This window comes from Coffea eugenioides, chromosome 11 (assembly GCF_003713205.1).
Source record: "Coffea eugenioides isolate CCC68of chromosome 11, Ceug_1.0, whole genome shotgun sequence".
Taxonomy (NCBI): domain Eukaryota; kingdom Viridiplantae; phylum Streptophyta; class Magnoliopsida; order Gentianales; family Rubiaceae; genus Coffea; species Coffea eugenioides.
Genome location: NC_040045.1, coordinates 41,733,551 through 41,756,288, shown reverse-complemented (window position 1 = coordinate 41,756,288; position 22,738 = coordinate 41,733,551). Strand labels below are relative to the sequence as shown.

General features: G+C 35.9%; 1 protein-coding gene across 3 annotated transcripts; it reads left to right on the top strand.

Annotated features, from left to right (window-relative positions):
- The first annotated feature begins 1,145 nt into the window (after window positions 1-1,145).
- Window positions 1,146-17,226, top strand: LOC113754470 (importin-9). Of its 3 annotated transcripts, XM_027298897.1 has the most exons (33): window positions 1,146-1,523; window positions 2,609-2,670; window positions 2,837-2,929; window positions 3,176-3,347; window positions 3,462-3,577; window positions 4,520-4,606; window positions 4,702-4,818; window positions 4,903-4,966; window positions 5,096-5,238; window positions 6,615-6,662; window positions 6,764-6,832; window positions 7,339-7,414; window positions 8,370-8,500; window positions 9,303-9,362; window positions 9,568-9,637; window positions 9,936-10,000; window positions 10,079-10,140; window positions 10,230-10,353; window positions 10,461-10,518; window positions 10,625-10,737; window positions 12,033-12,110; window positions 12,204-12,266; window positions 12,385-12,480; window positions 12,616-12,725; window positions 13,439-13,628; window positions 13,951-14,065; window positions 15,126-15,238; window positions 15,317-15,394; window positions 16,125-16,190; window positions 16,298-16,429; window positions 16,532-16,585; window positions 16,674-16,754; window positions 16,845-17,226. In XM_027298897.1, exons 1-33 carry the CDS (start codon window positions 1,412-1,414, stop codon window positions 16,893-16,895), a joined length of 3,069 nt encoding a protein of 1,022 aa, XP_027154698.1. In that variant the 5' UTR covers window positions 1,146-1,411; the 3' UTR covers window positions 16,896-17,226. The 3 variants fall into 3 exon arrangements, 2 of the variants coding, with proteins under 2 accessions (XP_027154698.1, XP_027154700.1); XM_027298899.1 differs by lacking the exons at window positions 1,146-1,523; window positions 2,609-2,670 and having other exon boundaries at window positions 2,841-2,929; window positions 3,240-3,347; XR_003465210.1 differs by lacking the exons at window positions 16,298-16,429; window positions 16,532-16,585; window positions 16,674-16,754; window positions 16,845-17,226 and having other exon boundaries at window positions 15,327-15,394; window positions 16,125-16,146.
- The last annotated feature ends 5,512 nt before the right edge of the window (window positions 17,227-22,738 follow it).

The following is a 22,738-nucleotide window of genomic DNA, read 5'->3' as shown; positions in this document are numbered from 1 at the left end:
TACTTTTGTGATCAGGAAGATTAATAGGCAGCCAAATTTAGATTTCTGTGAATTTCTTGTTTTATAGGTCATTTCGACTATTGACAATAATGGTTTCTTCAGCTATTTGAGGAGTTTAATGCTTCTTGGGCTTATGAAGTCATCCGGTTTAATTATTAGCATGTAAACATTCCTTCTTTATTCTGTTTCTATCTACTCCTCTATTCCTCTCATACTAGTAGTGTTTTTCCAGCACTACCATTTTTCCATTTTCAAATCATTGTCTGGAGTAAAAATGACTGAACAGCTGATCAAGCACTACCAAAGTATTTCTTCTAAGAGGATAGCTCAGAAAGTCTTGATCAATCTGGGAAAAATAGACTAGCTTGAAGTCTTGAATAGTGATTTCTATGCACATCAGTGGAAATATGCTTTAAAGGAAGAAAAATACTTTGTTTGGATTGTATTTTTCTGAACTTTTTATAGAAAATATACGTAACGATTTAATATATGTGAAGTAAAAATGATTGAAAAATGTATTCACGAAAAACGTAGCAATTTTTCTTTGGAAAGAGGTAATCCAAACACACCAGTACTAGTTTTATTCTATATCAATGAAAAAAGGCTTGAAGAAAAAATGAATAAAAATAGTTAAACAAGCTCAACCTTTATTATGCAAATCACACGCTATAGCTTGTGATAGTTATTACACACAATTTTCTTTTTTTTTAAAAAAAAAAAAAATTGTGACCAAAAGCAAGAATAAAGTGTTGAATAATGTGTTGATGGTTGCAAAAAAAAATAAAAATAAAAATCTAAAGGATGTAACTACGAATATTAATTATTACAATTAGATGAAATATTATAGATTTCATAGTTAGGTACACTCGAACAATATTAGAAGTAAGAGTACATTTAATTGGATAAGGTATAACGTTTTGTAAAATATATACTAGCTTTTCCCTATTCTTTTTGTCTTGCCTTGCATTTTATCGCATTGTCTTGATAGCATTGTGAAAATTAACTGCCTAATTGAAATTACCCTCAGAAGCAGTTATTTGAAAACAAAAAAAAAGGGAGAAAGAAAATAAGTGAGAACGAATGAATTGGCGCGGAAATATGAGGCGTCCACCGCTGAACCGGGATTCTGGTCCGGCCAATCTTAAACCTTCCCAACGCAAAAACCCTATGCCCTGCTAACCGCTAAGTTGAGGTTGTACATAGCTCACTGCTCAAATTGGAAAACCCACACCTCTTTTTCTTCCCCCATTTCCCCTTAATCTCTCCCTGAATTCCAAATCCTGAAAAGGGTCCAAACCCCTTAATCTCCTCTCCACCTCCCACTCTCCCCTCCAAAAAAAAAGAAAAAAGAAAAAAAGAACATAGTTTGCTGTATAGATATCCACCACATTTGCCTACATCAGTAGTAAAAATGGATCGAGAACAGCAGTGGCTCATCAGTTGCTTGAATGCCACTCTGGATACTGATCAGAAAGTCCGGTCCCTTGCTGAAGCCTCTCTTCACCAGGTCTCCCTTCAAGCAGGTTCTCATTCACATAAATTCTTTTAAATTAGATTGTATATATTTCCCAACAATGGAGTGCCAAATTTACTATTTTTTGGATTTATGGTGGAATTGGATGGACTTTATGTGGTTTTTATTCTGGGTTTTCAACATTTTGTGAAGAAAATGTTTATTTTTCTTTTTGCTCAAACCTATATATGTAGCTAAAATCCAATGCATTGTTTATTGTTTCTGATTTTGTGTCTGAAATGAATGAACTTTATTATAAATTCAGTTCTGAGTTTTCCATATTTTGGAAAATTGCACTTTTTATCTGCCTCGCTTGAAATGAATGAACTTTATTGTGAATTCATTAGCTCATTATGAAATATTGTACAGTCAGTGTAATAATGAATGATCTTTCTAGTGAATTCTGGGTTCTTGATATTTTGCGAGAAAAAATGGCTTTTTCATTAGGTCAAATTTGTATTTGTAGATAAAAAGCTAATGCTAAGTTTATTAGGTTTTAATTTTTGTTAAAAATGAGAGATATTTAACAAGGAAAAGGCCTTTATTTGTGGCCCCAGCTCGCTGGTTCAGTTACTACTTTGGTTGTTAATTTTTACAGCATCCAGTTACTGGTCACATTTCAGTTTGAGTAATTTGAGATGTTTCTATTTGGTATCTAGTATCAAGAGGATTCTGAATTGATGAAGTTGAAGTGTCATCAACTCAGAATGAGACAAAAAGGGGTTCAAAACCGTTTCTGTCATCCTGTCACCTGTCACATGCCATCTGGCACTTGTACTGAATTCAGATGATCACATTATTTCTTTTTCCTAATTTAAGGCCCTCAAGACTGATTTTTTTTTTTCCTTTCTATGGTTTAGCTCCCTAAACAAACCCTTAAACAAAGTGACATACTTGAAGTGATTTGATTGTACAAACTTTGTACAATCTCCATCACCATCTGAGGCAGTTTAATCCACTGTTTGCGTAGAACTGGGGTTTTGTATGGCAGGAATATTTTCTTTAGATGAATGAGTGCCATTGGATTAAGAAGTCTATGTATTTTATGATTGTAAGGACAAGATATTGATTTTTCTTTGCTTATCTTTTTTGAAGGCTTTGGAAGTGCGTTATCCAAAGTTGCTGCAAACAGGGAGCTATCACCAGGGCTGCGTCAGATATCCTTCTTTAGAAGTGAATTATCTTTTTGTAGATCTCAGACAGATTAGTATATGCACTGCACTACTAATCTGTTGACAGAGCTGAATTAATTTGGCTTCTAAGTATTTAAGGGTTTTGCATGTCTTTTCTATTTCTAATTTGTGTACTTTAACTTGATTCTACTTAGCTGCTGTTCTTCTAAAGCAATTCATTAAGAAACATTGGGATGAAGATGAAGAATCTTTTGAGCATCCTGTTGTTTCAAATGATGAGAAGGTTCTCCTATCTCTCTGTCTCTCTGTCACTTTTTGTTACCCTCAAAATTCCAGAGTTGTGTATTTCATAGTTAAGGAATGTATGTGATAAATATAGTGGAAGAGACAGAAGCTCACTTTGATTAGCGTCTTGTACTCCGTCAATATTAGTTTTTAGTTTCCTTTATTTATGAGCAAACTATTTGTGATTTACAGATCTCTGCCTTTTCTTTTCATGTTCCTAATTTCCTACAAGTTGTATTATCAGGCCACGATACGTAGACTTCTCCTGGCTTCAGTAGATGATCCTCATAAAAAAATCTGCACTGCAGTTAGTGTGGCTGTTGCATCTGTTGCTCATTATGACTGGCCAGAGGATTGGCCGGACCTTTTACCATTTCTTTTGAAGCTGATGAATGAGCAGAATAATGTGAATGCTGGTATGGTTCGCACAACTTGTATCAAGTAGCTTTTGCTTCTTGTTTGTGTTTTGTTGTGGTAAACCAGCTCCGTGGAGGATGAATATGACATCTTTTTTTTTTTGTGTAGTGCAGTACATGGGGCTTTAAGATGTTTGGCTCTTCTCTCTGCAGACTTGGATGATAAGATGGTGCCAAAACTCTTGCCTGTTTTATTCCCTTGTTTGCATGCAATTATATCCTCTCCTCAGGTTAGTTTTTGTTCTAGAAATTTTTAGAATTCTAACCATATCTTGGAATCTCCAAATGGAATTTTATGCTTGTATATTAGGCTTGTTCTTTTTGAAATGATTTATTTTAATTATGTAAAAATCATTCTAGACCTGGAGTGAAGTTCAGCGACTTTGGTATATACTACCCATGACAATCGGTAACAAGAATTTTTGTTTGAACCAGAAGTGTAAAAGTCTATGTAGAAAAGTTTATTATTATATCAAATCAGAGGAAAAAAGTAGTACCAGAGGTTGGTATTGCTTGCTTCTCACATGCTAGTGATCTATGGCCACCATAATGGCTTCCCAACCCTTACTGCGCTGCGCTTGCTACTACCTCTACGGGCATTTCCATTCCCAGCGCTTTGCTTATAGCTCTCTGAGCAACTTCTGCTGTATCTTTTCTTTAGTTCCTCGATTCATTCCATGGCTCAAAATCCATCTTTGGCTAAACAATTATTTACTTATGCCAGTTGGTGCGGGCGTACAAACAATTATCTCCCTCATTGCCTTCTCTTTCCACCTTCTCCATTCATCCAAGTGCACTAAGCAGTTATATGATGGGAAAGTGGCAGAATATATGCTTGCTGTTGCGATATTAATATTTTGACAATGACATCTGCTGTTAGGTTTAACATGCAGGAGAAATATTAAATAGTTAGAAAGAAGTGAAGTTGCAGTTATACCAGATACAGTCTCTCTCTCTCTCTCTCTCTCTCTCTCCCCCAAAAATAATTACTATAAGTTAGAGTTTGCTTCTTATCGAATATTACGTTACTCTACAGTAAACAACTTGGAACTAGCTTATTACCTATTTTTCCAAAATTCAGAATGACAGCTGTGAATTTGGCATGTTGCATAAAGCTTAGGGATCAATTTTCCCTGAGTATTACTCAGGAACTAGTTGAATTTTTCATGCAGGTGTATGACAAATCCCTTCGCTTAAAGGCTTTTTCCATAGTATATTCTTTTACCTCTGTTCTTGGGAGTATGAGTGGTGTATATAAGGTATCTTCAGAATTTTACTCTTGAAGTTTCAAAGCTACTCTTATAAAATTCTAATCCTTTGAACTGTTTAGCTGATTGTGAGTTTCTGTAATTAGGCAGAAACAACTGCTTTGATGTCAGAAATGCTTCAGCTATGGTTAGATCAGTTTTGTGTTGTCCTTAGACCTCCAGTACATTCTGAAGACCCTGATGACTGGAGCATCAGAATGGAGGTAGAGCTCATAAAGTTTCATTTTTTAATATTTCAATCTTAAATGGTCAACCCTGAAATTATCTTAAAACTTTTTTATAAGTAGGTTTTGAAGTGCTTGAATCAGTTCCTACAGAATTTCCCAAGCCTCATGGAAACTCAATTTACTGGTATAACTTTCTTATTTTGATATGAGTTTAGCAGTATGATACTTGCAATGGCCAAATTTGAGAAAAAATTTTGTGATTTTCCATTTATGGTTTTTGATTCTTTCTTTTGTTATTGTGGTGACATCTCAGTGATCTTGGGGCCACTCTGGCAGACCTTTGTATCTTCACTAGGAGTATATGAACGAGCATCAATTGAAGGTGCAGAAGATTCTTATGATGGAAGATATGATTCTGATGGTTCGGAGAAAAGCCTAGAATCCTATGTTATGCAGGTAAAAATGTAAAATAGTTAAAGTTACATTGAAGTTATGTGACATCAGTGCACTCATAGCTCGTGCATCCATATACTTCCTGATCTTTAAGTAGAGCAATACCTTGGTTTATGTATGTAAATGGCTTATGATATGCTTAACTTCTAAAATATAAGCTGAATACTGATGAAGATGAGGATTTTTATGTATACTAAATGGTTGGATTGAGTATACAATTTATGGCTTCCCACCTTATATAGGTTATATGCTTAGGAACTTTTAAAGCTTGATGTTGCTATTATGATTGCATGTTTCCTCCTTGATTTGATTACTATTTTTTCTTGAAATAGTTTGTACTCTTAAAGTGCCTTCATTTCTAGAGAAGCCAAATTAATGCCATCTTTGTATGGTACCATCTTGTATGTCACATTATTGGCCATGGCATGGCATATGCATCATTTACCTGACATTTTTAGTGCAACTTAGGTATTAAAATTTTTAAATAAAATCGCTACTGCAAACATTTTTTGTTTGATGAGTGAAATTCTTACATACATATATCCAGATAATATGATAGTCTTTTTTAGCTCTATCAGTATCTGTTCTTAAAACTTGACAACATAGAAGTTTAAAAAATGATGTCACCTTAATTGCTGAAAAGAGAAAGGAGCTACAAGTATGGAAGTGGGAGGTGGGAGACCAAGTTTAAATTGTCTATTAAAGCAAGACTTTTAGTTGGAAATTCAGTCTGGCAGTTCATTTCCTTTCTGGTACTTGGAAGATTTTATTTTGGAGAGAACTAGTCTGATTCTTCCTATTGAAGTTTGTATAATGTGGATTACATCGATGGTTGTATTTCATCTGTCTCGTGTATTGCTTTGGTTGTTCTGGCTTATATTGGAAATGGTATTTTTTTCCGTACTCAGTGGATGTGATCTAGGACTCCTGCTGCTGTAACCTGATAAAAGTCTTTTTGATGGGTGTAAAGAAATTTGAAGATGAACATTTTAGTTGCTCGATGAATTGACTCTGATCCCCCCCCCCCCCCCGGCCTTTTCTTTAGACCTGTTTTTGACTGAGACTGTGGAATAAGTTTTCATTCGTACATTTATTTCTTTAAGTGTGTGCAAAAAATCTTGTTGAGCAGGAATATACTTAAATCGTTCTCTCTCTCTCTCTCTGTTTCTCTCTCCTTTTCTTCTTCTCCTCTTCTAGTTGTTTCCTTCCTAATTGTATGCCATACAGGATAGCATTGTTCAAGTAGTTGTAACTTCTGTTTGTTGCTTTTTGACTGTTTACTTCTTCCTTCTTGCTTGCCCTTTTCACCGGGTATTTGGTGTATATAATAACATATTTCTTGTCCAACATGACTGAAAGCCGCTTATTTGGACTTGCAGTTATTTGAGACCCTGTTGACCATAGTGGGTAGCAAGAAGTTTGGAGAGGTGGTTATTAGGTCATTCTTGAAATTCTTTATCATTTATGATCTGCAGCTCTGCTTTCTACATGTAATCTGATTTCATGTCTTAAAAATATATTGATGCAGGTTGTTGCAAATAATGTGAAGGAGTTGGTGTACTATACCGTTTCCTTTATGCAGATGACTGAACAACAGGTGATATTTTCTCTGTTCACTTTTAGTATCCAATCTGTACTTATCTTTTACAACTGGACCTAACACATTGGCCTAATTTGCTCCACGCAAGTTTGGTAAATGAGTTTTTGGAAGTTAAATGATGATTATTTTTGGATTTCTATTTCACATGTATTGCATGACTCCCTACAATTGGTAACTGCTATATGCCGTAAAGAATGGAAATTCGTATCTTCTGGAACTATGGAGTTAGACGTTCTATCTGCCATATTATGGCCGGGCTGGTTTCTGTGGATTACTTGTTAATTTCCATAGAGCAGGTGTCAGAGCTTTTTGCTGTAATTTTTGTTGAAACTGCTTCGAGGGATATATGTTACTTCATCTTGTAGTTATTATATGTTCAGCTTATTTTTTTGCATAAACAAGTTTGTAATACTGCCTCCAGTCTAATTGTCATTTCTGGAAGTTCAATTAGTCTTCTGCTTGTCAGTTTTACTCTTGCATAATGTTCTTGCAACTTGCTTTAGGTCCATACGTGGTCTCTGGATGCTAATCAGTATGTCGCTGATGAGGATGACAACACTTATAGTTGTCGTGTGTCTGGTGAGCTGTAGCTGTTGCACTTGTTTTACTTCCTTGCACTATGTGAAGATTTGCTTCTATTTGCCCTCTCTTCTTGCACAATCAACTAATTGAATAAAACTTTTGTGCAGGGGATTTGGTTGTGGTCATTCGCTAGTATAGATAGGACTCCTAAGTTCAGATACCATCTTTACCTGTTTTCGTTTATTAAACAAAACTGAAAATCATTTAGATGATCAGTGTTCTATGTTTTAGCATGAGAAAGGCAAAACTTGAGAGAAATTATTCCTTTCTTTTTATCCCTTCCTTTTGCAGAGAGTCAATTCTGAGAGAAGTTCAGTAGAGGGCAAAGTTGGTGTTGTTTCTTAGTCGCGTTAGCACAAATTTTTCTCCTAACAAGCTCAGAATTTCCTTAGCGTCCTAGACTCTTAGTTATGTGCATATACGCTGTGGTGATGTAATTTTTATGTATCACCTTCTGTAATGGAAACCATATTGCTCTTCATGTCATGGAAACTATATTTCGATCCATGTCTTGGTTTTGCATATGGTAGGTATTCCTGAAAAGTAGTTTTACTGGGATAATCAAATATTAGGATTCAGAGATAACTATATGAAAATCAGCTGTGGTTTTTGTTTAGAATTTTTTTTTGGGTAAGGATGTGGAAAAGATGATAGTGGAAGTATACTTATTTTATGTGTGATGATAACTTAATTTGCTTATCTGGAGTTTAAAAATAACCTACTGAAGAAATTGGTTTTTCTTTCCCTTTCTTTAAGTAGGTAATGGATTCTGAAGCCCTAGATAGTCATTTTCAAATACATTAGTCTGTATAAATAATGTGTTACCTTTTTAATTTGACCATAATTCTTGATACTCCTTGACCTTGGTCACGTAGATTGCTGTGATTCTCTTGTTCTTGGCCAATTGGAGCTCTTATAACAAGTCTCTCTCTAATTGTTCAATCCTTTCTAGGTGCACTTCTCATTGAGGAGGTGATTAGTTCTTTTGGTGCTTTGGGCATAGATGCTGTGCTTGATTCTGCAAAAAGAAGATTTAGCGAGTCCCAAGCAGAGAAAGCTGCTGGTGCTGCTAGTTGGTGGAGGGTAAGTGGTTTGTTACATACTCATCAATGTACTTTGCTAATACTTTTCTATTGCTAGAATGCCTTGTTGATGGCTGCACTTAACCCTTTTGGATACTCGATTGAGACAAATCTTTGTGTTTTTACATACTCATCAATGTAAGTGGTTTGTTACATACTCATCAATGTACTTTGCTAATACTTTTCTAATTGCTAGAATGCCTTGTTGATGGCTGCACTTAACCCTTTTGGATACTCGATTGAGACAAATCTTTGTGTTTTTTCCCCCACTTCCCTTATTAGACTACGTTAGAGCTGTGATTAGTTAGTGATTTTGTATGATTTTGCACTGTGCTTCTCTTTTAGGTCAAATGGGGAGGAAAGTTTTGGATAGGAGAGAGCTTTTATGTGTAGTGATCTGATGTAACTGATCCTATGTCTCATGCTGCTGTTAATTGCTTTAGGATACGGCATATGGGTAGTATTTATCTATTAAAGGGAAAAAAGCATGCTTGAGTCCTATGATGGGGCTACTTTAGTGTTCCAGTTCTAGTAAGATGACGTGTAATATAAAAAGTTGTTGATTTATTTTGCTGGTTTCTGATCATGGTCTGTAATGACATCTACTTGTTTATCACTATCAATCCTTTTAATAGTGGTTTGTTTATTGGTTAACATTTTTTGCCAGTTAGTTATAGTGGGTGCAAGTGTCAAACTTTTTCTCTTTCGATGCCTGTTTTTTCCGAGGACAAACGTGGAACTACTTAAGTTGATTTTTAAATTTAGAGTACATGTTTAGCTTACCTGAGAAATGAATTTTGCAGATGCGCGAAGCTACCCTTTATGCTCTGTCTGCTGTATCAGAACATTTGCTTGAGGCAGAGGTTTGTGCTTAAGCTTCTTTACATTTTTATAAATATGATAAGAACAGATGTTTTATAAGAGCACAACATGAAGTAATATGATTATATCTGCCTTCTGATATAAGCAAATAAGGGCACCTGTCAAATTAGCAAACTCAACAAAAGAAAGGAAATTGGGCTATAAAATTGCATCTAGTCTCTGAATCGCTCATTTCCTACTTTGCAGGATTCTGGAGTTTCAGAAGTCAGTCTAGGAAATGTTATGGAGCAAATATTCATAGAAGACATGGCAACAGGTAGGTTCTGTTGTGCAGTATGTACTACTCTTTCTTGAATATGGAATTAGATTCTCACCCCATGGTGCGAAAGATCAATAGAATGGTGTCTCTGCTAGCCGTCGGACTAAAGGAGAAATAATGTCAATGCAGTGAATTGGTTGTTAACATACAAGTGTGTGTATACACACACATGTACAAATATATACACAAGATAATTTTTTTTTTGGTTGGTGGCAGAGTTCTTCTTATTTTGGAGGCGGGGTTGGGAGTATGTAGGTCTAACCCTATTGAGTTGATATTGCTGTCTATCTTGCAGGGGTGCATGAGTATCCTTTTCTTTATGCTCGTCTGTTTTCAGCAGTTGCAAAGTTCTCCTCTGTGGTAACTACTGGTCCTGTTTATTTTCCCTTTTCCGGTGTAGTGGAATATTTGACCTCATTTAACTCCTGTGTTCTTCAGATCAAAAGTAATGTTGTAGAGCATTTCTTAGTTGCTGGTATCAAGGCAGTTGGCATGGATGTGTAAGAACCTGATTACCTGATTGCCTTATCTTTCTGTACTATGGGACCAACTTTCAAATTATAACTTGACTATACTTCTCCATTTATAGGCCCCCACCTGTGAAAGTTGGTGCCTGTCGTGCACTCTCGCAGCTTTTGCCTGATGTAAAAAGTGAAGTGCTTCAGCCTCTTATATTGGAGTTATTTTCATCACTCACCAATCTACTTAACCAGGCAATGCAGCAGTTGCACTTTTACAATACTGCTTTTTTGGTAGACACGATGGGATGTTTCTCATTAATGTTGAAGCTGCATCTTACAGTTGCTATCTGCTTTATTAGGCCTCCGATGAAACCATGCATCTAGTACTTGAAACATTACGAGCAGCAGCTACGGCAGGTTGATTTTGAAACGAGTTGTGTTCTTATAGTGTTTATTCCCCTAAGATTTCTTCAGTGATCTCCATTTATTTCCTGCCTTTATTTTGCATTGTCATAAATTTCAGGTCATAAAGCATTAGTTTCGATAGAACCTGTTCTCTCTCCAATTATTCTTACCATGTGGGCTTCACATGTTTCTGACCCTTTCATCAGCATAGATGCAATTGAGGTTTTGGAGGTGATTTTCCCATTTGCCTTTGGTTCTGGAAGTTATTCGTGTTTTATGTTTAATACACAAGGGGTGCAATTTGGTGCATGATATGACCCTTGAGCTGTAACTGAAATAAAAAACTTAAATTTTCTGATAAAATCATTTTTTGGGTTGCACCACTTTCCTTTTATTGATCCTGTCTATCTAAATCTTGTCTTCAGTCTTCTTTGATGGTCATTTTATGAAGATCTTGGTGATTGTTGCTTTAGTAAAACTTGAATACAAAGATAAGCTGACATTGCTCTACTGGAGAAATTTTCATTTTAAACTATAAACCAATGAGGAATTGTTGAATTTTCACTTGTTTCTTTTGTTAAGGAGTTCATGCTTTCAGTTGTGGGATAAGAGTTCAAATCAACAAACAGGCAGTGGGAACTTGTTTGAATGGTTCCCAAAATCTTTCAAAACTGAAGTTCCTAAACCTCTGGAATTTGATCCCTTCCGCTCTTCTGTGTCTGGAAAGCATCATCATCTTTCACAGAAGTTCAGTGATTTGATGTTTTTTGCACAAAGAATTTGATAGACTTTGATGTTGCGTCATTTGAAGTATATGGAATCCTCAGTCGTTTTGACAGTTTAGCTGCTTATTAAGTTTTCATATCAGACCTGTATCTTGGTTTGACATTTTAGTGCTAGACATTAAGCAACATGTGTCTAACATATCTATAATCTTATGTCATGTTATCTATCGTTTCAGAATTTTGCCATCTATATTTTTAAAATTATTATTATTTTTTATCTTAGATGGGTGATAGAATCACGATAGCGAGTTAAAGAAAAGGCTGTGAAGTGGAACTTTCTGGTTGAAACTTCAGTGACTTTCCTCATCAGTGGGTTAATGAGGCTATTTTCAGGAGAGACCTGGCAAAAACCAATGCTTGCTTCCCTTTCTATGTACTGTAGACTTGAGAATTAGACAAGTAATTATGCTAGTTGTGAAAGAATACAGAAACATGCATGATTCACCAAAGAATAGACTGAAGAGCTGTGCAAATGGCTAACCATCATCTCTATATTCCATTTTCAGTTTGAAGAATTAAGGGGATGTTTAATTTTTTTGAACAAATTAGTATTTTCATCTTACCCCCCCCCCCCTTCCGGATGCTTAGTTATGAATCCCAATCAATATATTTCACCCTTCAGAATGTGTTCAGCTTAAGAGCAGCATTTATGAGTATATCAGCGTGGAGGTGTATCATCTCCCACTCTGTCCATTATGTTTACTCAATCACTTAATTATGTCTTTCTGTTTTCTGCTGCAGGCCATAAAGAATGCTCCTGGTTGTATCCATCCCTTAGTTTCTCGTGTTTTACCCTATACTACACCAATTCTCAATAAAGTAGGCTCTGATTTACTTTCTGTCAATATTACATTGAGATCTTATTGGTTCTACAGTACTTTGCATTGAATGATACTTGTTGACCATTGGCAGCCACATCAGCAGCCGGATGGTTTAGTTGCTGGTTCTCTTGATCTTCTGACAATGTTATTAAAGGTGAGTTCAACTTTTGCTCATCTGTTCTGTTTAAATCTAATTTAAGTGTTATAGGAGATCCTCGCTTTTAATGAAACTTTTTGCATTAAGTTCGTTGCTAAAGACACTAAATTTGCAGAATGCTCCTAGTGATGTTGTACGAGCAATTTTTGAAGTTTCTTTTGATTCCATCACTCGAATAGTCCTTCAAAGTGATGACCATAGTGAGATGCAGGTTCTTTTCATTAGCTACTTCATTTTTTCCCCAGTTTTCTTGTTTAGGTACAATCTTAGAACATCTACACTTTCAGTGGTTTTTTTGCAGCAAATTTAGAAAATGACGAGTTCTTGTTGCCTTAAATGCTATCAGAATGCAACTCAGTGCTTGGCATCCCTTGTTTCCGGTGGGAAAGAAGAATTACTTATGTGGGGTGGAGATCCTGGGTTCGCAATGAGAAGTTTGCTTGATGTAGCTTCAAGGTACTTCGCTGTTTGTTTTTCTATTTTATTTTTCCTGATGAAGCTTCAAATTTCTGTTTCTTCATTCTTGTGCTAGAATTCCGATTGAACATGACAATGAACTCTTGATTCTTTCATTTTCTACCTCTTCATTGGAATGTCCATGTTTTGAAGTTGACTTATCCAGAGCACGAGAGCTGTTCTCATGTTTATTGAATCAATGATGCAACAGTTTCAGATCTGCATTGAGGATTAAGAAATATTTTATGTCTTCTCTACTTTTCATTTTTCCATCAACGTTCTTTTCTCTGCAGTTTTGTGTGTTCACTCTAGCTTCAAAGGAAAGTGCAAATATTCACTACTCAGGAAGAGGACATTTACTGGGTGACTTTTTATCTTCCCTAATGTGTTTTAACAGATTCTATTAGCCTAACTTGCTATCTATGACACTTTCTATCAATTGGAAACTGATTCAGCATGAAAGGATTATTTGATTGCCCTGAATTGTCAAGCGAGATTATTGATCAGGACACACTTGTGATGATGTTTTCCCATTATGATGCTTGTTTTTAGTGGGTAGACCCAAATAATATGAGCACTGAGTTACGTATTACTCTGCTACCTCTTTGCTTGTCAAAGAAGATTGGGCTAAAGGGAGAGGGTGGGATTATCCATCATATGTTGTATTACTGTACTTGGTTTTGGGTTAACTAATGGTTAGAATCTGTTTGCAGGTTGCTAGATCCTAATCTTGAAAGCTCTGGCTCACTCTTTGTTGGCTCTTTCATTTTGCAACTTATCCTACATCTTCCTTCACAAATGGCATTGCATATCAGAGACCTGGTTGTTGCTCTTATTAGGCGCATGCAGTCTTCTGAGATTGCTGGACTCAGAAGCTCATTGCTCCTTATTTTTGCTAGACTGGTAGGAAACACTTTTCTTGACTTTAGTTTAGGCAATGATACTGCTTCTGAACTTTTAGGACTTCAACACAATTGAGTTTCTCACATGCAATTTGGCATATTAAAATTGAATAATGGACCCTTGCACCATGGAAGCTCAAATTCAAACATTTTGCTTATCTCTGTTTATTGGATTTTCAGTCAAATTACAGCTTGTCAGCTTTTTTATGCATGAACCTTTTTTTTTCATTTGTTCATTTTCCATTTTTACTTGTGCTGTCTCTTTTGCTTCCAGTATCTACTTTGTAACTGCAGCTATGGTCATCAGACATTTTTCTGTGCAGGCCCATATGAGTGTCCCAAACGTTGAAAAGTTTATTGATTTGCTGGTCTCAATTCCAGCTGAAGGCCATAAAAACTCCTTTGCTTATGTGATGTCTGAGTGGACTAGACAGCAAGGTGAGTGTATAGGCTTGCCTTCTTCACATTGTTTGGTACAGATATTCTTGTATAGCTTGTATGTCTATCGTCCCAGAGTAATTGCATGTTGCCTTGCCTTATTAATGAATTTGGAATTAGGCATTGTCCATGATGTGTTTAGATGAATTGCTGAATCTTGGGCTGATAAATAGAATGAGAAGGCAGTGGGTTTATGATTCATGTTGATATGATATGTTGGTAGTTTGAGTGCTTTGAGATTCAGTTTATCATGTTTCAGAAAATCATGTGGGAGCATGGGAAAGGTAGGTTTAGTTGATAGATTGGACTAATCCTGCTCACAGGCCCAGGCATCTTTAGTTGTTCAGATACAGACTTCTTTTATTTGGTTAAGCTACTTTATATGTCCCTTCTTCTTCTGCAATCTATCATAATAACCATGAATTGATACTGCTGGTACCTCAGTGTTATTATTGTCCTCCTCTCAAGATTTGGAAACAGGAGCTAAGCTAGAGTCATCATCATGTTGCATGCGCATATTTGTTTGTACTATGTGCAGAAGAGAATAGTGTTTGTTACATTGTTCATGTCTGTTAACTGTGGTGATGGTAACGTGTGGTGTGCACTTACATGGCAGTTTCTTTTTGCAAGGACTAGGTGGTTATACTAATCAGATCATTTATTTTGTACCAATTAAAATAAGAACTACACTGATCCTCAGGGGTTCTAAGTAATAGTATCGTAAGTTGTTCTTTTGTTTAGGAATCAATCAAACCTTGGGACATACTTTAAAGGAAATTGTTTCTCTCCTTCTTGTTTAATAGATGACAAACAACCTTCGACCTTTCATTTCTGTGTCTTTAAAGTAAACTACCAAGTTTGCAGGCTTGAAGGAAGAATATTAATGATATGATAGCCTCTTACTATTTCCATTTCTTTGTTTGTCTGGAATATGCCTAGAAGTAATGTCTTAATAGCAGTAGTAAACCAACTGATGACTGATAGCCTGTTGATATTTTTCTAGGAATAGATGTACAGAAGCAAGTAACCAACTGATGAGTTTATGCTTTATTTAATTCAGGGGAAATTTTGGGGGCATACCAGATCAAAGTAACCACCACCGCATTGGCTTTGCTATTATCCACCAGGCATGCTGAATTGGAAAAGATTGATGTCCAGGGCCACCTAGTTAAGGTTGGTTAAATTTGTTCCTAGCACATGCACTTAGAGACATTGTTCAAGATCTTAATCAGCTTCATATGAAAATTGAAGTCTAATGCAGGAATAATTACTCGTTCAAGAGCTAAACTAGCTCCAGATCACTGGACACTGATGCCGCTTCCTGCAAAGGTACTTCCTATGCTATCTGCAACCAAAAATGCTTCTTGGGTGGATAAACTTTTGGTCCGGATGTCAGAAATGTGAATGAATGTGCATTGTGATTTCTTGTTCCAATCACTATAGTTGTAAAAGTCAATTTTTAAACCAATCACATTCTGATGCTATGTGACCAGCTAGTGGTGTTAGATTGGAAGCATGAGGGTATGGGGCTTTGCACTTTTGTGGACCATCAAAATGCAAAGCAGGAAAAAAAGTCTTACAAAAATTATACTTTTTTCTGGTGTTATATGTTTAGGGATAAACATATATGTAGGAGATACATAGTTTCGAGATTAGAAGTAATATTGGTGATTATGGTTGCATGTTTCCATGCAAAGTCACTTTGTTAACCCTTTTTGCCTGCATTTTGCAGCTTATTGTGTCTTCTGTCTAAGAATAAGACTCTGACTCTGCAATAATTGGGATGCAGATTCCAGTCAGTTAAATCTAGTCTTTCATTTCGCTTTTGTTGTTAGATCATGCTATTTACTCTTTCCATTGATAGCAGGCAACTGCCTTTATTCTTAATTTTGAATTTCGAAACTTTGTATATGCTTAAACTTTTATGACAGGAAAGCAAGTAGGAAAACTAGGTAATGAAGTAGTGGAAGTGGAAACGTATTCTTTTTTGTAAATGTACACCAAAGTGGTTTATTTGTGGTTCAATAATTTGACCCCATCTTTTTACTCAAAATATCAGATACTAGCTTTATTGGCAGATGCTCTGATTGAAATTCAAGAACAAGTTGTGGATGATGATGAAGAGGTATTTATGAAGTAAATTTTGTATTGGTTCCGTGATGTCTGTTTAAATTGGAATTTATTTTCCTGCTCTAATTGGAATTTATTTTCCTGCTCTAATTGGCATTTCAGGATAGTGATTGGGAGGAGGTTCAGACTGGAGATGCTGGGATTGATCAAGAGTTGCTTTATTCAGCTAGTGCCACATCACATAGTAGACCTACACATAAGTATCTTGATGCAATGGCAAAGGCTTTCAATGAGGTTTCACTGATTGGCTGCAGCTTTCTTGTGTTCTGAATGATTGATTTCTGTACATCTGTTTGACTGGATTCTTGGCTACTTTGGTTTCGTGTGATGGTGCAGGATGATGAGGATTGTGAAGATGAGTTCCTCAGTGGTGCTGACCCCCTTAATGAGGTGCAAATCTGCGCTCTATAACTATCATATATGGTTAAAAGTATGCCCTTCTTAATTTAAACTTATTTCTTTCGCTCGATATTGGCAGATTAATCTGGTCAACTATCTTGTGGACTTCTTAGTCAACTTCTCTCAGAACAATAGGCCATTTTTTAATAACCTTCTGCAGGTCTGGTTAGCATTGAAAATACTATTGCTAAACATAAGCAGACTATAATTTTATGCTGTTTCACTGAACCCTGTATATCTCAATTTGCAGAGTTTATCTACGGCTCAACAGAATGCTATTCAAACAGTGCTGAACCGATGACCTTAATATATTGATTGATGTCAGCATTGGGGTTATTCTGTTTTCCCAAGTGCTGCTTCCTGTAGATTAGCGAGTTTGGGTTTGTACATCGAAATTTCTCCTTTGTTAGATTGTGCTTGGGCTGATTCAATTTTGTACTTGATTTACTATTTTGCAACAATGCATCAGATGGAAAGCGTCTATTTAATTGTGTAATTGAACTTTAGCATAAATGTAATGTGCGTCAGACTTGCCAGACAAAGGGCATATTTATTATTCTGAAGTATATTTCAGGTGCCAAGCAAAATTGGAGACTGACTGAAAAAATGCAAGTTTAGATGGTATTTACCTCCGTTTTGTTGCTTTGTGCTTATTGTAGAGCCTAATGGTGTAATGATGTGTTGCATAAATGGGAAAAAAAAAAAAAGGCTTTGATTGATTGTAGAGCTAATATATTTTGTCTCTCAGCCTAAGGGGATTAACAATTTCTTGCCATCATGATTTCTTCTTATCATCTTCTCTACATCTCATATATGTATGAACTTCCAGATTGACTCTTATAAAGACTCTTAGGTCCATCTGCTGAGCCCGGGCTGTTGGATGGTCCTAGCAGGAAACGAGGTGAGAAATAGAGGCGTTATGCAGTAGGCAGGAGAAGAAGTATAATCATTCAAACAACTCAATGGCATACATATCAATTCTTGAGCTATCAGAAGTCAAGGATCCTGATTCGTATGTGTCATAAAATTGACATTTTAAAGTTATAGTGTATGAGATCTTCCATGGAAAGATTACCTAGGACGACTATGTTCAGCATGCCAAGGACGGCAACTTTTGAGGATTTCAAAAGGCAAAGAATGAAAAGTCTTTCTTTCCTGTGTACTTAATTGGAGAACCAAATGTACACTTGCGTGCTAGAAAAGTTAAAGTTCTCTATTTTTCCTGAATTATTCGTTTTACATCACATCACGCTAAAGGCTGATGAAAATTGGAAGTTAGAGCATTTAGGTTACTTAACGTGCTGGCAACCGTATCGTTGAAAGAATTTTGATTTTGACATGGAAACTTTTCGCCAATCAATTCTTGCACGTAAGCTAATTGATTCCAACCCAGGCTCCCACATTTTCGTTGATTTCGATTTCAAGACAATGACAAACCAAGATTCCTTAACCACTAAGCTTGGGTTAGTGGCAGTCTCCTTGGGTTATAAATGAGGATTCAAATCTTAACTGCAGCGAAAAAAATTCAAGGGTTGTGTCAAAATACTCCTTTAGTCTAGTAAGGTCTGTGAGCCTGCTAATCTCTAATACAAGTCTCTTTAGATTTCTCCTCTTCTGTAGTTTAAGATAAAATAGGTTATACAACAGTTATCATCTCGAAAAAAAAAAAGACAAATCAAGATTCCTTGAACAAAGAAAGTATGATACAAGTCTCTTTAGATTTCTCCTCTTCTGTAGTTTAAGATAAAACAGGTTATACAACAGTTATCATCTCGAAAAAAAAAAAAGACAAACCAAGATTCCTTGAACAAAGAAAGTATGGTAAAAGTTAATGTCCTTCATGCATGCTACATAACATTGCAGACCGTTAGGTATACGGACCAACCTGTCTGCACATAAGTAGAAATTATATCCCAGTTTTAGTCATTTCGAAGAAAACTGGAGTTGCTTCCTTTTACCCGATGGTAAGCAAGCCAAGTCATGCTGGTCCACAGGAATCCTGTATGTCTCTATGTCCTCGTTCACATTTCATGTAATACATGCAAAATCGCTTAAAGAGTGGTTAAAATGTCACTGTGGCCTGTTCTTTGGACCTTGGACAATCTCAAGACCTTAGCAGCAGATTTCACATTTCATGTCATACATGCAAAATCGCTCAAACAGTTGTTAAAATGTCACTGTGGTTTGTTTTGTGGACAATTTTAGACCTTAGCAGAAGATACTATTACTATTTGAGAAGACCGTTTATTACATGTTTCCCGTGGGACACTGGTGATAACTAAGCTTGAGGCTATAAATCCTCGAAAAAGCAGCGGTACTGCGTTTGATGTCGAACGGTTGATTGGAACTTTGAAGAGTGCTATTGCATTCTTTTCACTTTTTTTGGTTCACTGCCATTTTCTCGTCTGACATCAATTTGTCCTTTGATTCCTTTTTCTCACTAGTTGGAACCTGACAAAGTACTTAGGGGTACTGGATAAATGCAGTTTTTTAGTGACCAACCTACTCTTTCTAGGAGAGATTGGGTGGATTAACTCAATATAGTGTGGTTAAGTCTGCCTGAGAATTGGACTAGCCAAAGCCAAGTGCTCCTAAAACGCAAAGGATCAAGCAGGACTTGAAAAAAAAAAAAAAAAAAAAGGGATGAAGCTGGTGATATGCTATATGACAATCTTGTAATTATGATTAAGGAAAGGGAAATTTGTCAAATTGGTCCCTAACATTTACCAAAAACACTTTTTTAGTCATTTACATATAAAATCAGCCAAAATGGTCCTTCACATTTAAATTGTGAGCCAATGTGGTCCTATTGCTCGTTTTTGCTCATTTCTCCGGCTAAAAATAGCACGCCTCTCTCACGTGGTCATATTTTTAGGGGCAAAACTGGAAACACATTTCATTACCTGTTAAAAGTAAAAGGTGTGGACAACCACCAAAATACACATTTCACCTTTGGCCCTCAAAGTTTCAAGAAACCCTAAATTGCATCCCACCGCCACGCCCTCAACTGACTCAGCCACCTCCTCCCTCGCTATCCCTTCTCCTCTCTCCACTGTCCGTCCTCCCCCTCCCCCTCCTCATCGCCAGCATTTCTCCAACCTCCGGCGAGCTCTCTCCTTCGACGATGATATTGATGCGAGGGACTCACAAGACGAGGGAGAGGATGAGGAAGAGCACCAGGAGGACGAGGAGGAGCTTCTCGAGCTGGAGCCCCGAATCGGATCTTGCCGGGTCCGGGAAGCTGCCGATGAGTTGTCTGTGGGAGGTGTTGAGGAGGCTCCCGCCTCCAACACTGTTGTCGGCGGCCAGGGTTTGCAAAGGATGGAGGGACACGAGTAAGCGGCTTTGGCGGGCGGCGGAGGAGCTGAGGCTTAGGGTTCCAGCTAAGGCCCAAATTGGATTCGTGGGATCAATGTTGCACAAATGTCCTGGACTTGTTAGACTCTCACTTAGAATGGAAAGGTTAGGACTTTCGGATGATAGAGGTTAGGTCCTTCGACGATGATAGAGGTTGTAACCACTCTCGGGCATTAATTTTTTTAACTCTATTATTGTTCTATCCCTTTTTCCTATCTTCTAAGTATTTCCAATAATTCTATTTCAAAAGTTGGAGAAAGTGTTATATACATTTAACTTCCAAAGTTAACTTTTGTTCTTATGTTCAAATACGTAGTTATTGCAGGTTTCAGGTTTTTTTTTTTTTTTAATTATGTGTACACTTGGGAGGTTTTAATAGCCTAAACTCAAGAAAATCATTCTAGTCGTGAAGCACCTTGGTGGTGCGTGTGTGTCAACGTTCAACGCATGCACTTTGACTTGACGGGTGCTTTATCATAAAATCTTCAACAGTAATGACAAAATAACTTAAAGAGTTAAGAACAAAGTAAATCTTACTTGTATTATCATGGTTATATGTACGATACATATATAAAATTTAAATTTGGGTTAAAAACAAAAAGCCGCCTATGGTTAAGCGAATATACAAGAAAATTTCTCGTGATTTCAAAACATATAAATAAAGATCTCGTGGTTTGAACTAAATTGAAAATGTGAAGGAAATCGTCAAAACTAATGTGGGTAAAGGAAATGACAAAAATACCCTAATATATATAAGGATAAAATGCAGAAAAGCCTCCTCTGATTAAGTCAACTTATAAGAAAGTCTCATGTGGTTTCAAAAAATATAATATTCATCCTTTTCACATAAAAAAACAGTTGTTCTAATTTGGTTAATATCTGTATATAGGATAACACCATGATCCCCAAAAAAAAAAGGGATAATTTGAGAAAGACAGAAACCTCAGGGGAGGTTTCTGACTATTTCACTGAACTCCCTTGAGATTTTTAATATTATACTTACCTCCCTAGATGATAGACAATGACTATAATAACCTTCATAATTTTTCAAAAGACAAGGCATTGATAAAAAAAAGGAGAAAATATAATAGAAAAAGGAAAACAATTTTTCTTGACTAGGTCATATATTGTGGCCCAACTATTTCAGTCATGGCCATTAAATTATTATTTTCTATCACTCATATATGCTAATTAAGATAGATGTCTCCCTCTTTCTATCACTCAAATATGCTACTACTATTGATGATGATAGAAGCAATCATCACTGCCAACAACCCAATTGTTCATATCATTGAGTACAAAAAATGGAAAAATATAATTTGATAGATTATACTAAAACTATTACCCCAAACTGGCATTTTTATTGATGTTTTGTCTGGTTTCTCTTAATAGACATCAAACATGTTCGCAATAAAATTGCCAATTTAGAGAAAAAAATGTGGGTTGATTTAGGATGACCAATCCAACTATTGAGAGTAGAGGTCAGAAGAATTTTGATAACTGAGGGGTTTGGCCATTTGAGTGGAGAAAAGGTAAAAATTGTGAATTTTATGACTAACTGTTTGGTAGGTAGTGTATGGAAAAAATCTATAGAGAGATAATGAATGTGAAGATAAGAATTATGACGATAGATTTTGGCATCTAAGACAAAGAGTTTGTTCAGAAGAAAAAGAAGTGATAAGAGTTTGAAAGTTTAGGTGAATGTACAAAATTATGAGAATGGAAAATATCAAGACATTGATTAAGTAATAAAACTCATAATTTTGATAGTATACAAGTGTATTCTTAACTTTTAAAAAATTTTAATGATTATTTATATTAAGAAAATTTAGATGAGGGCAATTTTGGGTAATCATATACCTTTTTGGTCCTACATCATCAAGGTGAAACCCAAACTTATGTTCTAGTGGAGGTATGTGTAATTTTCGAAACGTGAGAGAAACTATTTGAAATTACTAGAAACCTCAAGGGAGATTTATGAAATTATCCTAAAAAACCCACAATCATCTATTGTACATGTAAAGTGCAACATCCCTTATGATGGCTTTTTTTATTTCGACAATTTTTACTTTTGTTTTTGTGAACACTCACAATCTATACTGGTATCATAGAGTCTAATTCTGCTACCCACTCCAAAGTTTGAGAAAGATATAAGCAACTATTTTGCAAAATTTTCCTTTACTTTGTACAAAGAAAAAATATTGAAATTCTTATTTCAAATTCTTAAAAAAGACCCTCTAAGATAATATTTTAATAGCAAAAATCCAAATCTAAAATTTTACCATACCCCAAAAGTAATGTGCATAAAACTAGTGGTTGACTTCTCTCAGGAAGCTATAATTTTTTTTTTTTTTACAGAAATTTTCAGATTAAATCCAATTTATATGTTTCAAAATTATAGAGGGCTTTTCTGTAGGTTGAGTTAATCATAGGGGACTTTTCTGTAAGTGTAGAGCAGGTATATGAAATGAAAATTAATTATAAAAAATTGTTTTTAGGTACCAATAGTTGCAAAACAAGTGTGTGCTTCAAACATGTTAGTTTTGACGATTTCCATTGTCTATTCAATTTAGTTCAAACCACGAGCTGTCGAATTGTATGTTTTGAAAACACGCCGACTTTTCTGTACACTGGCTTAACTACAAGTGGCTTTTTTGTTTTTGACCCTTTAAATTTTGATAAGTTGCCACAACATATATACAAATTAAAATTTGGATATTAAATTTAAATTTTATAATATGTCAAACATTCAAATGTAATGGTATGTGTACGGCGAAGAGAAGATTA